The 15,775-nt window shown below is 40.5% G+C and overlaps 1 protein-coding gene across 2 annotated transcripts; it reads right to left on the bottom strand.

Moving 5' to 3' along the window:
* Nucleotides 1-259: 259 nt before the first annotated feature.
* On the bottom strand, nt 260-15,760 carry SLC2A8 (solute carrier family 2 member 8). Of its 2 annotated transcripts, XM_001372992.4 has the most exons (10): nt 15,447-15,760; nt 15,155-15,317; nt 14,201-14,407; nt 9,993-10,092; nt 9,011-9,213; nt 6,934-7,077; nt 6,316-6,424; nt 2,786-2,959; nt 2,417-2,562; nt 260-993 (listed from the first exon to the last, which is right to left on the bottom strand). In XM_001372992.4, exons 1-10 carry the CDS (start codon nt 15,518-15,520, stop codon nt 856-858), a joined length of 1,458 nt encoding a protein of 485 aa, XP_001373029.1. In that variant the 5' UTR covers nt 15,521-15,760; the 3' UTR covers nt 260-855. The 2 variants fall into 2 exon arrangements, with proteins under 2 accessions (XP_001373029.1, XP_007474734.1); XM_007474672.3 differs by lacking the exons at nt 15,155-15,317; nt 15,447-15,760 and having other exon boundaries at nt 14,069-14,202.
* Between the last annotated feature and the right edge of the window lie 15 nt (nt 15,761-15,775).

Raw genomic sequence — 15,775 nt, 5'->3', positions numbered from 1 at the left:
GGTCGGGAAGGGTTTTCTGGAGATCTGAACTTTAGCTTTCTCTAAGCCGCTATCTTGACCGGAAGTCAATTAGACTGATTTTGCTTGGTCCCAGAGATAGAATTTGTAGCAAAGGACCAGTTTTGGTGATTACATTAACAACAATTTGCATTATCCAAAGGGTTGCCTCAGGACACAGTAGGTGTTTGAAGGTGTTTTACCCAAAACTCCCTCATTTTCATCATACCCCAGAATTTCAGAACATGGAACTGCCACCTAATTTTCAGAATAAAAACTTTATTTAAGGAAAACAAATGTAATTTTTGATTAGATTAATGTTGGAGATAAAAATCATCTGGACAGGAAATCAATTCCTAAAACCCTTGATAGTCTGAAGAGAGGGAGATGGACACAATACTTGAGTCTTATCCTTTTTCTTCTTCAAAGAAAAATGCATGGATGAAAAAGACCAATGCTGAGATTTCAAGGTTTTGTAGTTGTTGTTTTTTTCCCTGCCTAATGCCAATTCAAATCAGAATTAAATGGGAATTGACTCCAACAGGACAGAAACCCCACCCTCCCCCCTATATAATTGGGCTACACCCTGCTCAAGAATGAGGGCACTGTGGAAATGGTTTGTGGGGAAAAAATCTACCTGGCCTAGATCTAGCCACAATTAAAACTTTTCATACGCATTCTGTCTTGGCTCTTTCAGTTCTCGATAAGACCTAAGAGTTCTGAAGTGAGATTATGTTTATTGAGAGATCCAGAAGAACCTCATTTTCAAATCATCATTCTTTCCATGATCAGGTAGTCTTCCCTTGCCTGGCAAGGATACTCAATCTTCTGATTGAAAAAGGTGGAAAAAGGTCATCATCACCTTCCTTGAAAATGAGCTTCAATTTGCTCTAAAGTCTTTCCCTTTGTTTCAGGAACAAAGAATATTGTGAAAATGATGTTGAGGACACAGAAGGCAGAGAAAAGCCAGAAAGTTCCATATGGAGTTAGAACATTCTGCAAACAAAAGAAAAACCTGTCATTTAAAACAAAATACAGACACCAGAGACAACAAATTAAACTCTTGGGTAGGAGGTTGTGGGGAAGTTTCATACCTTTCTCTTCCCAACATTAGATATCAATTAACATGGCATCATCCTTAGTAAGAAAACCCTCTTCCCCACAGGCTGTGATTGCTCTTCTGGGCACACTTGTCTACACACTCTAGGTGCTTCATACTTGTTGATTCAAAGAAAGCTCTTAAGTATTTTAACCATGTAATAGAAGACAAAAGAGCTCATGGAGATGTAATTGCCACTCAGTGGTTTAAAAAGTGATGTTGTTAAGGGGACCCCAGAATGACTGGGGCTAAGAAGCAAACTGGAGACTGGGAGATTTTTATCTTCTAGAATTTTGGTAGTCAAGGGGAAGAAAAAGCAAGGATGAGCCTTTTTTAAAAAAAAGAATAAGGAAGATCTGAACAGCAGAAAGAAGCAGGAACCAAGAGGAGGAGGAATTGATGATGTGAGGACAAGGAAATGATGAGTTTGGAAGAAGATGGGGAAGGATGACATCGAGGCATAGGTGGAGAAAGGTTATTTAATCCTGTGAAAGAAGGAAATGGCTGAGTCAGATTTAGGGGTGTGGAGTAATAATGTTGAAAGGGATAATTTTGGATAGCCTTGTTCTCAATAAAGAAGTTAATTCATCTACTGAGAGTAGGCTAGTGTCAATACAGCTCAAATAGAAAACAAAATAAAATCTGAATGTTAGATCTAAAAAACTAACCAGAAATGCTAGAGGAGAGAAGGTTGTGAGGAGTATGTATGACAGGGAATCAATAAGGGATGAATCAGATGGTTATAATTCGGTGGTAAGGCCCCAGGTATCCATGACTAATTAGAAATGGACCCAATCATCATCCGAAATTTTAAAATAGTCCAGTATTTTAAGGCTTACAGGCTTTCCTCACTATAAATGACTGCTGATATTACATAGACCTTTGGAGAATGCACTGAGGAGTTTTTCAGTTACATTAATAGGTGATCAGGTGGTCCTGGGAGTCTATTATTTATGGCATTTTATGGGAAAATGCCTCCCAAGTTCCAAATACCAAACTCAGACAAGTGATCAGAGTGAATTGCTTCTGTTAAATATATTACAATGAGGAGTGGTACAAAAGATTAGAATGTCAAGGTGCAGAAGTAATCATTGTCCCCTTGCTTCCCTACATTAGATCACATTCTTGTTCCCTGAAACTATCTTTCTATTGTCTCATGTGATTGCAATTGGGGTCTGTGTCATATGCACGTGATATTGTTTGCTGCACTTTGAAACCGCAATAAGCTTTTGCAATCTGAATACTTTAAAGTGTGTTTTTCTTTTCTTTCCATCACAAGAAGAGGTAAAAGTCCATCCCAGAGGCACAGGAGGCTCTTACCATGAGGTCGCTAAATTCTTTTGTCACAAGAAAGGACAGCATCCAGTTGGTGAGAACACAAACTCCACTGGCCAGTCCCTTGATTTGGAGGGGGAATATTTCAGACATCACCAGCGAGGGAATGGGACCCCAGCCTAGAGAAAAACCTGAAATTTCCAAGAAATAGAAGAGGATTACTAAAATCATAACATAGAGTTGACCATGGGCAGACGGATTTTTCGAATGTAGCAGATCATGAAGCACTTAAGATGGCACAGACTAGTCAAGAGTCTGCCTGGGGAAAAGACAGGTGAGAATCAGGATGGGATCTGGAGCCTGACAAGGCCATTCTGACAGACTCTCCCAAAAAACCATCTAAAACTCTCTCACCTATGAGGAAGAATCCCATGCTAAACACCGCTAGCCACGGCAGTCCAGGGCTAGTTCCTATCGACTCTGGATTCAAGTATGTGAGGAGGTTAGGATGAGAAGAGTTGTTGGGAATCTGAACAGTAATTTTAAAATAGATACCAAACATCATGCAGCTCACAGCCATGATAACACCTGCAGAAGGAAGAGAAGAATCAATAGCAAGGAGTCTGGCCCTAGGTCAGAGGTTCTTTAAAAAAAAACAAAACAAAGCCCAAACAGAGAAATTTTTTTATGCCTTATCTTTTTCTTTCTTTCTTTTTTTTTTGGTGAAACCACAATTATTTCTTCAAGAAGAGTAAAGTCTGAAGTTTATCTTGTCACAGGGAGACAAGGTTTAGAAAAGCAGTTGTTTCTATCCCTTTGTGACTGAGCCTTTTATGTCTCATTTACTGATGGATGTTGGGAGAAGAATGCACAAGGTATCGGTGAGGTGTCTCCTTATGACCAACCCTGGCATTAAAGTGTGCATGCGTGTGCATCTTTTAACTTTTCCAAGAGTCAGGTTCCTCCTTTCAAAAAGGGGAATAACATCTGTAAAGTACATACCTCATTGACTATTTTAAGGAAAGTGCCCCAAAATCTTAAATTGTTATAAGAATACAAGCTGGTATCATTACCCTCAAAGTTCTGAGCCTGATTGGACCCATTAAGAAGGAAACAAATGTTAATATTTTACCTATCGTGAAGATTGAATTTGGCTCTCATTGTAACAATGTACTTAGTACTAAGTACAAGGTACTTAGCTCTTCCTTGATTGTGAAGATTAAATTGTAATCCCCTATTTTTAGATTTTAATCCCCAAAGTGTAAAGCACAGTACTTCAAGTTCTACCCATTTTTGGATTTTAACCACAAAAAGGTGTGAACACCCATTTCAAACCTTTAGTGGAAGGTCTGTGACCCACGTGTGAAAGAGTAGGCAGTCCTGGAGTGGAGTGTCAGCTATGATTGGTAGATGTAAAATTTAGGGGAAGTGACACAAGAGAAAAATGTCTTTAAAAGTGGAAACAGAGACACACAGAAGACAGACACTCAGACTTGGAGTGAAGACAGATTTGAAGGGAGTCACTTGGAGTGAAGTCACTTGGAGTTGAGACTGATAAAAGAATCTACTGATTGAACTGACAACGTGGTGAGTGTAAAGGCTGACTTCCTTCCTTGCCCTTTCTGGAGGCATGAGCCTCAGGGAAAGGAGTCTCAAGACGATGGCCCATTGTCTTGAGGCTCCTTTCCCCTGGCTGGGGCCTTAGAATTGCTACCTGGGTCAGAGGAAGCCAGAGCTCAATTTCTCTCTCTTTCCCCTTTTCTCTCTTCCTTAATATCTTCCCTCTATTGTAAAACAAACTATCATAAATGTCATTTGACTTTAGTAATTCATTTTGGGGATTTAGAAATTAAATTCCTGGAGACCAATTAAATATTCAGCCCAACCATAAAATTAACACTACATACCAGGCATTGTGTTATATGCCTTAGAAACATTATCTCATTTGATCCTCACAACAATACTGGCAGATAAGTGCTACTCATCTCTGGTTTGAAAACTGAGGAAACTGAAATAGGCAGAGGTTAAGTGACTTGTCCAAGCTCACACAACTAGTAACTGTGAGAAGCCAGAGTTGAATTCACGTCTTCTTGACTCCTGGTTCAGGGCTTAATCCATCATACCACCTAGCTGCCCTGTGACATCATTAATCAGGACCAATTCTTATCTTCTGGGATCTCTTACACTTTAATTATCTTAGAAAATTTTAAAACTAGAGTTCTTAACTTGGGATCTGTGAACTTGCTTTAAAAATAGTATTTCAATATAATTGGTTTCCTTTATAGTTTTATATATTAAACATGAAATCTGTTGGATTGTAAGCTCCTTGAAGGCAGTGTGTAAAAGAACCCCTCTCCCCCAGAAATAATCATGTACTGGGGTCGTCCTACCCGTGTCCCCAGACTGCTAGCTTGACTTCAAGTGACTGGACGTCACATGAGTGTACTCCAAATATAGATCATGAGAGAAGTGACCTAGACATAGTGACCTGGAAAGGATCAGGTTAGGATACAGGGATAAAGGGGAAGAAATAAAAGAGGGGGTTCCAGGAAGTGCTCTCTCTCCAATTCCTTGGACTCAGTGGTATAGGACTGTGGCTGAGATAGAAAGTCATGTGAAGAGCACCACGTGGCGAGATTAGAAAAGGCTTAAATCTCCCTCTATTTCTATGCTCTCTATTTCATATAAATATTAATAAACTCTATGGAAATTAGGGACCAGAGTGTTTATTTAATTTAGTTTCTACAGCAGAGGCCTTTTTTTTTTTTAACTAGGATCTCCAGAACTTAGCAAAGTGACCGGCACATAGGCATTTAATAAATGTTTATGGACAATTCACGATTATACTATTCAGAGGAGCCCATAGGCTCCACTAGACTGCCAAATGGATGCATGACACAAAAAATTAAGAATCCCTGCTTTATTTTGGAGGGGAATTGGAAATTATGCCCGAAGGGTTATAAAACAATGCATATCCATTGATCCAGTGGTATCACTACGAGATCTGTATCCTGGAGAGATCATAAAAAGCGAAAAGGACCTGCTTGTACAAAAATATTCATAGTTGCTCTCTTTGTGGTGGCAAAGAACTGGAAATTGAAGAAAGGGATGTCCATCAATTGGGGAATAGCTGAGAAAATTGTGGTACATGATGGTGATGGAATACTATTTTGATATAAGGAATGATGAATAAGATGATTTCAAAAAGAGCTGGAAAGACCTACATGAACTGATGCAGAGTGAAATAAGCAGTACCAGGAGAACACAGTAATAGCAACATTGTGGAATGATTAACTATGATACTTAGCTACTCTTGGCAGTACAATGGTCCAGGACAATTCTGAGGGACTTATGACAAAGAATACAATCCACCTCCAAAGAAAGAACTGTTGGAGTCAGAATGTAGGTGAAAGCATATGATTTTTAAATTGTTTATCTGGGTTTATGTTTTGGGGTTTTTGTTATATATGATTACTCACTTTAAAAAATGAACAATATGGAAATGTTTTGTGTGATAATATAAGTATAACCCAGACTGCCAGTACTGGGAAGGGGAAGAGAAGGGAGGGAGGGAGATAAATTCAATCATGTAACTTAGGAAAACTTGTGTGAAAATTCATTACATGTAATTGGCAAAAAAACTAACTAACTAAATAAATAATTTTTAAAAAAGAATCTTTGCTTTAGAGCCAATGAAACTTACCTTGCCCTACTCTCTCTGTCTCTAAGATTGATTGCAGCAAGGCCCTGCCCTTCTTGCATAGGAGAGATGGTCCCTATATTTTAGTCCTGTAAGTCCTGAGTTGACAAGATCAGGCAATTCCCTCTGACTATAAGGGTTCTCCATTTGATTCATGGACACTTGTCCAAAGACTGGAATTAGAGCACAGTCCACTTCATTTCCTTATAGATGCTGGTAAGGTCTGGAATTGTGTTCCGCTCACCTGACAGCAATAGTAGTACCTTCCGACCAGCTCTGTCCATGACAAGGGCAGCTATGGCAGTGAAGACCACCTGCAGGACTCCCACAATGACTGTGGCAAGGCTACCATTCTGGGCAGGAGACAGAGGATCTAGGGCATTAACATCTCCAAGAAAGAGCACATTTGGAAAGAGATTTTCATAATGAAGGAGGTGATATTTCTGCAGAGCACTCTGGAGTCTTTCACAATGACCACTTTTACTGACCAACAGAATATTTTATTTTATTTGTTTATTTATTTTTAAACCCTTACCTTCTGTCTTATAATCAATACTGTGTATTGGTTCCAAGGCAGAAGATTGGTAAGGGCTAGGCCCTTACCTAGTATTAAGTATTAATTATTAAGTATTACCTAGTATTAAATGACTTGCCTAGGATCAGATAGGAAGTATCTGAGGCCAGATTTAAACTTAGGACCTCCTGTTTCTGGGCCTGGCTCTCAATCCATTGAGTCACTTTGATGGCCCCAACAAAGAAATTTTAGAAAAAGACTGCAGCAAGTCAACCAAGCTCATCAGAATATAAGGCTATTTTAAAAGGGTCAATAAAATAATCTGAATTAATTGGTGTCAACTTTTACCTTAAAGTTGGCTTCTTCAAAAATTGTTTCTGCATAGAACAACATCGCATTGATCCCTGAGAATTGCTGGAACATCATCAGCAATACACCAATGAGCAATGGCTTGTAAACCCCTGGATTCTTCAATATTTCCAGATAAAATCCCTGTTTCAGAAATAGGCATTTTCAGATAATTTTACAATTAAAAATTGGAATTTTAGACTTGGAAGGGCCTTTGAAAATTAGAGGTATCAAATATGTAGCCCTTAATACTTGTCAGTACAGTTTGAACCAAATCAAAATAGATTGAGAAATATGTAATAAAACAGACAAAAATATAATAAGACATAGATAATACTACATTTTAAAACTAAGTCAATATGTAGCCTATAGTGATCTTTTTGTATGGATAAGTGGCCTACATTTCTACTTAAGTTTGACATTCCTACTGGAAGACCATCTACTTTAATTCCCTCCTTAGAAAGATGAAGAAGCTGAGGATAAAAGGAATGGAAGGAGTTGCCAATCATGTTAGCAAGTTTGTGGAGTCACAATCCAATCTAACTTTGAAAACCCTCAGAGGAAGAAGGAAAGTTCTTTTCTCACTAAACTATGTGATCTATCACTTCCCCAGACCTCAGAGGTTTCACAAAAGGAGAAGGCATTTGGTGCTAAAACGATTTGGCTAAAACAATGGCTACCACTATGTCAGTGAAACATCTATGGTAGAAAGAGTATCAGACAAGCAGTGATCTTTGGCTTGAAGCTCTAGCAGCAGCAGCCTAACTTTTGGTTGCTCTTTCCTTATCTGCCCTGCCTCACATCTAGAATACTCTGTTCTGGTGCAGGAAAGCTCTGATGGGGCTGAGAGGGCTGGCCAGGAGGATCCATCTGTTAAAGGAAGTGGGGATGCTTTGCCTGGAGAACAGAAAGTTTTCTTGGGCCATGATAGCCACCATTAAGAATTAGAAGGGCTGCCATGTGGAAGAGGGATTAGATTGATTCACCCTTGTTGGCAGCATGAAGGAAGTTATAGAAATGAAAACTTCAACTCAAAGGAAGGCAAAATTTCTCAACAATTAGAGTTGTCAAAAGTTGATCTGACTGCCTCATGAAATAATTAGTATGGATTCCCTGTTCATTGCAGGGATTTCAACGTAAGGCTGAGTGACAGCTTGTTGGGGAATTTTTTTTCAGGCATGGTCTGAACAACTTCTGAGGCCTCTTCCAACACATATTCAGTGCAGTGGTCATCCTTACTCTTACCTCCTTCAAAGAAGCGAATGAAACAGGGTTTGTAAGAAGGCTTTAGATAAAATCAGCAATTTTTATACACACAAAACACATGATTAGTGAAGGGTGAGTCTGCTCAAAATATTTATAAAAACTCTGCTCTTCTCAACATGCGTCTGGCCCCATTCATGTACCAGATTTATTACATTATCACTGCTGATCATCTGTCAGAGTTCCGGGAACATCCAAGGGAGGTAATGAGCAGGGAGAGGCTCTATCTTGAACAAAGGAAAAGATGGCCACATCAGTGGGATTATTTACACATCCCTGTACATGCTGGTGATGGCATATACACTGTGCCATTTTGGGGTGGTTGACCTAGGTTCAAATCTCGGGTGTTACTCCTTATTAGCTGTCTGACCCCAGGCAAGTCTCTGGACCTCTGTGGGTCTCAGTTTCTTCATTTGTAAAAAGGGGGTGGACTGGATCACCTCTAAGCTCTCTTCTAATTCTGACCTTTTTGGCTGAAAGTTGCATGGGGTGACCAAGCAGTGGAAGGGCACCCAGCTTTTAGGCAGAAGATCTGGGTTGGGGTTCTATCTCCAAAACATATAATCCTTGTTTCTTAGGAAAAATCATTTAACTGCTCCCAGTCCCAGCTTCTTTCTGTCTCTGGCTCTCACAGGGATAATAATGATAATATTATCCCTGTGAGAGCCAGAGACAGAAAGAAGCATTATTTACCTTGTAGGGTAAGTTATGTGGAAAACTATTTTGTAAATTTTAAAGTGCTAAGGAAAGGGAAGCTACTAGATGCAACTTTAACTGCTAACCAGACACAAAGCAGACATTTCAGACTCCTTACCTGGTCCTCATGGCTGCATTCCTCCTCCTCCTCCACCTCCTGCCCTTCCCCCCACAGAAATTTCATGGCAGCCTCTGCTTCCTGTTTCTTCTGCTTATTTAACAGGAACCTTGGGGTTTCAGGCATGAAGCACATGAACAGCAACATGAAGAAAGGTGGGAAGCAGGCTAGCACGGCCAGCCAGCGCCAGTCCAGCACTAGCCCTGTGGAGGGAGAAAGAGGCGAGAGAACAGGGGAAGGGAAGGCATGAAGAATGTTACTGAGAGCAACTCCCCACAATCCCCACCACACACTACAGAGAAATGGGGCATTCAGTTTGCTTCCCAAGGGGCCTCAAACGTGGCCCACTGCGATCACTGGCCCACAAAACCCAGCCTCTCCGTGGCATAGGACAGGCAAGGTGTTACAGTGAAAAACACAGCACTTGGGAACAATGAGCCATGGATTTTTAGTCCAGGGTCTGAACTTGAATTTCTTCATCTATAAAATGGGGCTCTATAATATCTGCCATTCCCATCTCACCAGGCTGTTCTGAGGATCAATGTGGTATCACTGAAATAATGCTGGAGTGGAAGAAAGAACACGGGGTGCCAATTCTTGCTCTAAGCTAAGCTCCAGACTCTTCGTGGCTGAGTGACCAGAAGCTTTATGGTGTACGGAGCAGAAAGGACCCAGAGCTTGGTGGTCTGAGGCCCCATGTTTAAATCTGGGCTCTGGCATTTATTGTTTCTGGGATCTTGAGTGAGTCCTACCAGCCCCCCTGGTCTGCTTCCTCCACTCCAAAAAGAGACAGTTGAACGAGGCCCTCCTAGCTATTTATCTTATGGTCCTAGGAGGTCATTTGACTTCTTTGTGGAATGAAGAATGGTACGAGTTCTGCAGAAATAGGAATGATTGTTAAATGATATGGTAACAGCATTTTGAAGAGTTGCTGCTATAGATGTTTATGGCTTTGTCCTGGCTAAAGTCCAGAGAACTGTACCTGCAACATATGCTCCGAGGATCCCAATGACAATCATCAGCTGCACACATGAACCAAGCAGTCCTCGTATTTCTGGATAAGATATTTCAGCTATATATACCTGTGTATCCCAGAAGGCATTAAAATTAGATAATTAGAATACAAGTTAGGTTTTCTATACATAGGTTCTTTTACATTTTTATTCATTTTTTATCGAATTTGACAAGTATCAACCATATATCTCCATTTACAAAGAACAGGAAGATTAAATATGAAACCATTAATCTCTATTATGTATTATGTTCAGATTTTTTCTTTGAAAAATTAAATATTAAATTTGTCATAAAATCAATACTTTTCTATGAAATTTCTTTTTTTTTTAAATCCTTATCTTCTGTCTTAGAATTGATAACTAGGCATCATTTCTAGGGCAGAAGAGCAATAAGGGTTAGGCAACTGGGGTTAAGTAACTTGCCAAAGAACACAAAGCTAGGAAGTATCTAAGATGTCTCTATTTCTTTCTGAAATTCCTAGCTTTCTTTCTATTTTGAAACTTTTTTGCTGAACCTTTTTTTTGGCATCTCTATTCTTATCCTTTCTATTTTTAACCCCAGACATTAGCTCTCCTGTATAACAAAGAAGGATAATCAAGCAAAACAAATTCAGTTATCAGTTTGGATCTGAGGATGAATGTCTTATTCTGCACCTACAGTTGGTCACATCAGGCTGTAAAGACACCTGATTGGCTCTTTAGAGTTAATGCAGCTTCTAACTCCCCAAATCAGAGACCTCCAGCCTTAATTTCCCTAGTAGCAGGGACTACTGGTATATGTCACCATGCTTGACAATCATATCTGTTGTCTTTTTTAAAAATTTTTAGTTGATTTTTTCTTTATTGTCTTTTTCACTCTTGACCCAATGAGAAAACAAGCAACACAAAACCCTGTTACACAGTCAAGAAATACATTTCTGTGTTGGTCATGTCTAAAACACACAAGTCTCATTCTGAACTGTGTCCATCAGATCTCTATCTGGCCATGGGCAGCATCTTTCCTCATGAATATTTTGGAATTGAATCACATGTTTCTAAAAGTTAAGTCTCTAATATTGGAATAATGATCTCTAACAAAAAGTTTACTGTCACTATCCTGATTTTAAAAACAAATTTACAAACTGAAACATGTAAGCTGATTTCACTACTGTCTTCCTTTTTCCACCTAAGAAATAGAGACTTGGTCTCAACCAAGGGCAGAGATCATGAGAAAACGAAGAAACCCAAACAACTACTCTTCCTCGCCAGGCCTCCCAGCTTGTGACTCCTCTGGAGTAGAACCTGTGAAACAATATCAGATTTTTTGAAGCCCTGTAGGAACAAGCCATGGTGTCCTGAAGGCAGCTCAAAACTGGTTCAATTGTTAAAAGTTCAATTTAAGTGTTTTAACCTCATAAATAGGCCGTAGCTTGCCTTATTATCTTGTTGACTGTCTAGATTTTAAAAAGTGACAGAGAAATGTAATAAGTCATATTAAGTATAAAAGTATGTTGTGTTACACATTGATTTTTTTCCTTCTGTATAGCTAACTTAATTAAGCATTTACCAGCAAACTCAGCTTTAAAAGCTTTAAACAAATTCTGGCTAGGTTCCAAAATTTAAAAAGTAACAATCCAACTTTTTTTTTAAAACCCTCACCTTCTGTCTTAGAATCACTACTGTGTATTGTTCCAAGGCAGAATAGTGGTAAGGGCTAGGCAATGGGGGTCAAGTGACTTGCCCAGGGTCACACAGCTAGGAAGTATTTGAGGTCAAATTTGAACACAGGACCTCCCATTTCTGGGTCTGGCTCTCAATCCACTAAGCCATCCAGCTGCCCCTGACAATCCAAGTTTTAAATAGCAGTGATATTTCCTACATGCACTAATTCAGCTCATATTTGTATAGAACTTTGAAAAAAGCAGGTAAACAAAGGTTATGTGACTTGCCAAGGATCACATGGTTAGTAAGTATCTCAGGGTAAATTTGAATCCAGATCTTCCTTTACAAAGTATGCACTCTATCAACTATGCCATCCAGCTACCTATCTATCTGCTACTTTCACTTGGAAGTGAACTTCATTTCATTTTTGGATAACTAATTGTTAGGAAGTTTTTCTTAACAATGAGATGAAACCTTCCTTTCTAAAACTTGTATCCATTACTTTTAAGTTTTGCCCTCTGGGATCAAGGAGAACAAATCTAATACTTCTCCATATGAAAACCCTTCAAATTTTTTAACTAAACAAGAAGGAACTTGTTAACAGAAAAATGATCAAGTTAAACCCAAATAGTGATTTAATTTGTGTTTGTTGTTTATTCAGTTGTTCAATCTGATTCTTTAGGACCCTTTGGACCACAGTGTAGAATTTTCTTGGCAAAGATACTTGTTTGCTATTTCCTTCTCCAGTGTGTCCCCATTTTACAGATGAGGAACTGAGACAAATGGGGGGTAAATGGCTTGCCCAGGGTCACATAGCTAGTGTCTGAGGCTAGATTCAAACTCAGGTCTTCCTGACTCTAGGCCTAATGTTCTATCCTCAGAGCCACCTAGCTAATCCTAAATTTGTGTATCCTGCCAATCAAGATGATTTGCCCAAGAGACACAGAGAAGGAAGTAATGGTAATATCTATCACTATGTTATGCTTTAAGGTTTGCAAAGTGCTTTACATTATCTCATTATTTTACAACAACTCTGGGGAGTAGCTACAATTATTATCTCATTTTACTGATGAAGATATTGGAAGCAGAGTTTAAGTGATTTCGTCCAGGGTCGGAGGCAGGAATTAAACTTTTATTGTTTTCTTTTCTAATTTCAAGCTAAATGTTAAGTATGGCTTTAGAAACATTCTGGCTATCACTTACCCTCTCAGGTACCCCCCCCCCCCAGGCAACTATGTAAAGTGGTGGCTGATCTGTTCTTTTCAGGAAGAGGGAATTCTTTATCCCTAAAGAAATCATAGACTTGGGCTAAAATAAACCAAAATAAGCCCCACCCTATAATGCCTAAAGAAGAAAGTTAAAGAATGAATATGTTCAGTAGTCAGAAGGCCTGAATTCAAATGGTGGTTCTAAATCACCAGCAGGTGGATTTACCCCCCAGACTTTAGATTTTCTCTTTACAACAAAGGGGCTGGCTTAGATAGGGAATTTAGAAGGAAGGTCCAAATCTTCTGGACTTCAGGTGGTGTTCAGCCAGGGGGTTAAGAATGGTTTTTCTGTTTTGCTTTTTTTTTTTTAACAATAAAACTTAAAAAAATATAATGTATGTCAACATGGAATCTAGGAACCCCAAACTTGTAGCCTAGTGGGATTTGATGAACCCCAAGTTTCAGGACTACAGGTTGGAGACCCCAAAGTTTGTACTTGTCCCTTTTCCCATGGGAATCTACCCTGAAGGGAATCCTAGGCTGGCAGTTGTGGCTAGGCCACAAGTTTGGGGTTCCTAGATTCCATGTTGACATGTATAACCCAGTAGAATTACTTGTCAGTTCTGGGAGGGGAGAAGGAAGAGGAGAGGGAGAGAACATGAATCATGCAAGCATGGAAAAACACTTAAAAATAAAGTAACTTAAAATTTTAATGAAAATCATTCTTAGCTTGAGAGTCTAGACAAAAACAAGAATAAAAGAAAGCAGCCAAGGTTAACTAGCTTGTTGACCCCTGGACTAGACAGATGATCTGTCAGTTCCCCTTTCCAGCTCTAAAATGATGATCTGTATTTTTTTTTTTTAATCCTCAGTGACTTTCACAAGTTTAGTTCAGTATAACTCTTTGAACCTGGGCAGAATGAGAGTAGAGACAAGTAATTCTGGTGTAGGACTCTTCTTGTAAACAGGTTCATACTGATTTTTCATATGAAGATGTGTTAATATGTGTTAAAATGATATGAAATGAGATGCTTTTCTTTCCAAGTTCAAGTCACCTGAGTCTGTAAGAACCAAAAAAATCTAGACCATAATCCTTATCTATATATTATCAATTTCATTTGCCATATTTTTCAAGGGTAAATTTCTTTTAAAAATCTCTATTTCTGTGATGTATTTTCCAGAAACCAACTACTTACAAACTAGTTTGGCCTTTCAAGCAGTCAAAATGTTCTAGGAAGTTCTTCACTTCAACTTCAGGGAAAAAGGTTTCATTTTCTTCCTTTTCTTAGGATACCATTTTAGATGATGGAATTTCACATTTGACTCACCGCGGAAACAAGGGAGCTAATTCCACTTGCCAGGCCTGTCAAAAGACGACCCCCATACAGCATCCATATGTTCTGGGCCCCAATCATCAGGGTGAAGCCACCAACAAAAGGCACCGTGCAGAGCATCAGAGTTAGTTTCCTTCCAGCCTGGTCTACCAGCCAGCCACCTACCACACCTCCAAGAGCAGCCCCAACATTCAAAATGGACTGCCAGGAAGAAGAGGTCAAGGACAGAAGTTTAAACCACTTAAACTATTATTCCACATTGAAAGGTGGGGAATAGAAAGAACAGTGTCTTAGTTAAACAGACACAAAGGTCTTCTTACCCAAACCATAAGGTAATTAGGAATATTAGTGGTATGGATAATTCCCAACAGTGGATAACTCAAATATAACTTTATAGTCAATTTTGGAATGCACAGAAAGTTTTGAATGCAAGTTTATTTTTCTAATTCCATTTGACTTCTGATAACTTCAGTCTCTAATGACCAGATTTGATTCATATTGTTTAAAAAAGCCCTGGAAAATTGATTAACAAACAGCTCTGGGCAGAGCTGTTTCAGAAGCTGAGAAAGACGATAAGAAAGATAAGTTCTGAACTTTAAAGCCCAAACTTCTTGCAAAACATGGGTGTATTTGGGCGATGGGGCTTCTGCTCAGAGTTGGGGGGTTGGTGGGAGAGGGAAGAACCTGGGGGGGTTGCCACATTGAAGTGATAGGAGGATGGGAAAAGGTGTTCCAAAGTCAGAGTAAGGTAGGGGGTTACTTATGGGGTTGGATGGGAATGACAAGAGAGGAGCTCCTGGGAAGTCAAGATAAAAATTTGGGGTGGGTTTTCCTGAACAGACCTGGGGAGAAGTTGATGAGGGGGCCGGGAGCAAGGGGAAATATAGGCTTGGAGAAGTGTGGGGACGGGGTGATGGTCAAGAGCTGTTTTAGAGAAGGGGATCTTACCCCGAACCAGGAGGCTTCGTCATCGTTCAGGTAGAGGGGTCCTGCTCCCGCCCGCCGCAGACTGGGGATGGCAGGGGAGCTATAGCCCAGGACGAAGCCAGCGCTGAGAGGGCCCAAGGTGGAGGCGAAGGCTGCCAGGAAGAGGCCCCAGGACCGCCGGACGCTGCAGGGACCTCAGCTGGTAAGGGGGGATTGCCACAGCTGCCCCTCTCCGACCCGGGAGCCCTCCACTCCACCCTCCCCATCCGGAGAGCGCCCCCTTCCCTAACCCAAGCCTTCCTCCGCGGCTCACCTCCGGCTCGGTTCTTCTCCCCGGGACCCTGGGCCCACTTTGTTCAGCAGCGGCTGCGTCGCCTCGTCTTCCATGGCGTCCGCACAGCCGCTGCCTTCTACAGACGAAACCCGGGGGAGCGGAGGCCACAGTAGGAGAATCAGTCACGATCCCGCCCGACCCACCGCCCCGAGCCGGGCGCTCCGGGGTGGGGGTGGAGCCTCTCAAGTTGGATGGGTAGGGGGCGGAACATGTTCATCGCCGAGCCTGAACTGGCATGGGGGCGGAGTCATGGCGGGGAGGGGCGGAGTTGGATTCCACTCTTCCAGTTCAGGACTGGGGGCGGTGCT

Source organism: Monodelphis domestica, chromosome 1, assembly GCF_027887165.1.
Source record: "Monodelphis domestica isolate mMonDom1 chromosome 1, mMonDom1.pri, whole genome shotgun sequence".
In the NCBI taxonomy this organism is placed as follows: domain Eukaryota; kingdom Metazoa; phylum Chordata; class Mammalia; order Didelphimorphia; family Didelphidae; genus Monodelphis; species Monodelphis domestica.
Note: the sequence above shows the minus strand (reverse complement) of the source record. Positions and strands in the feature narration are given on the sequence as shown.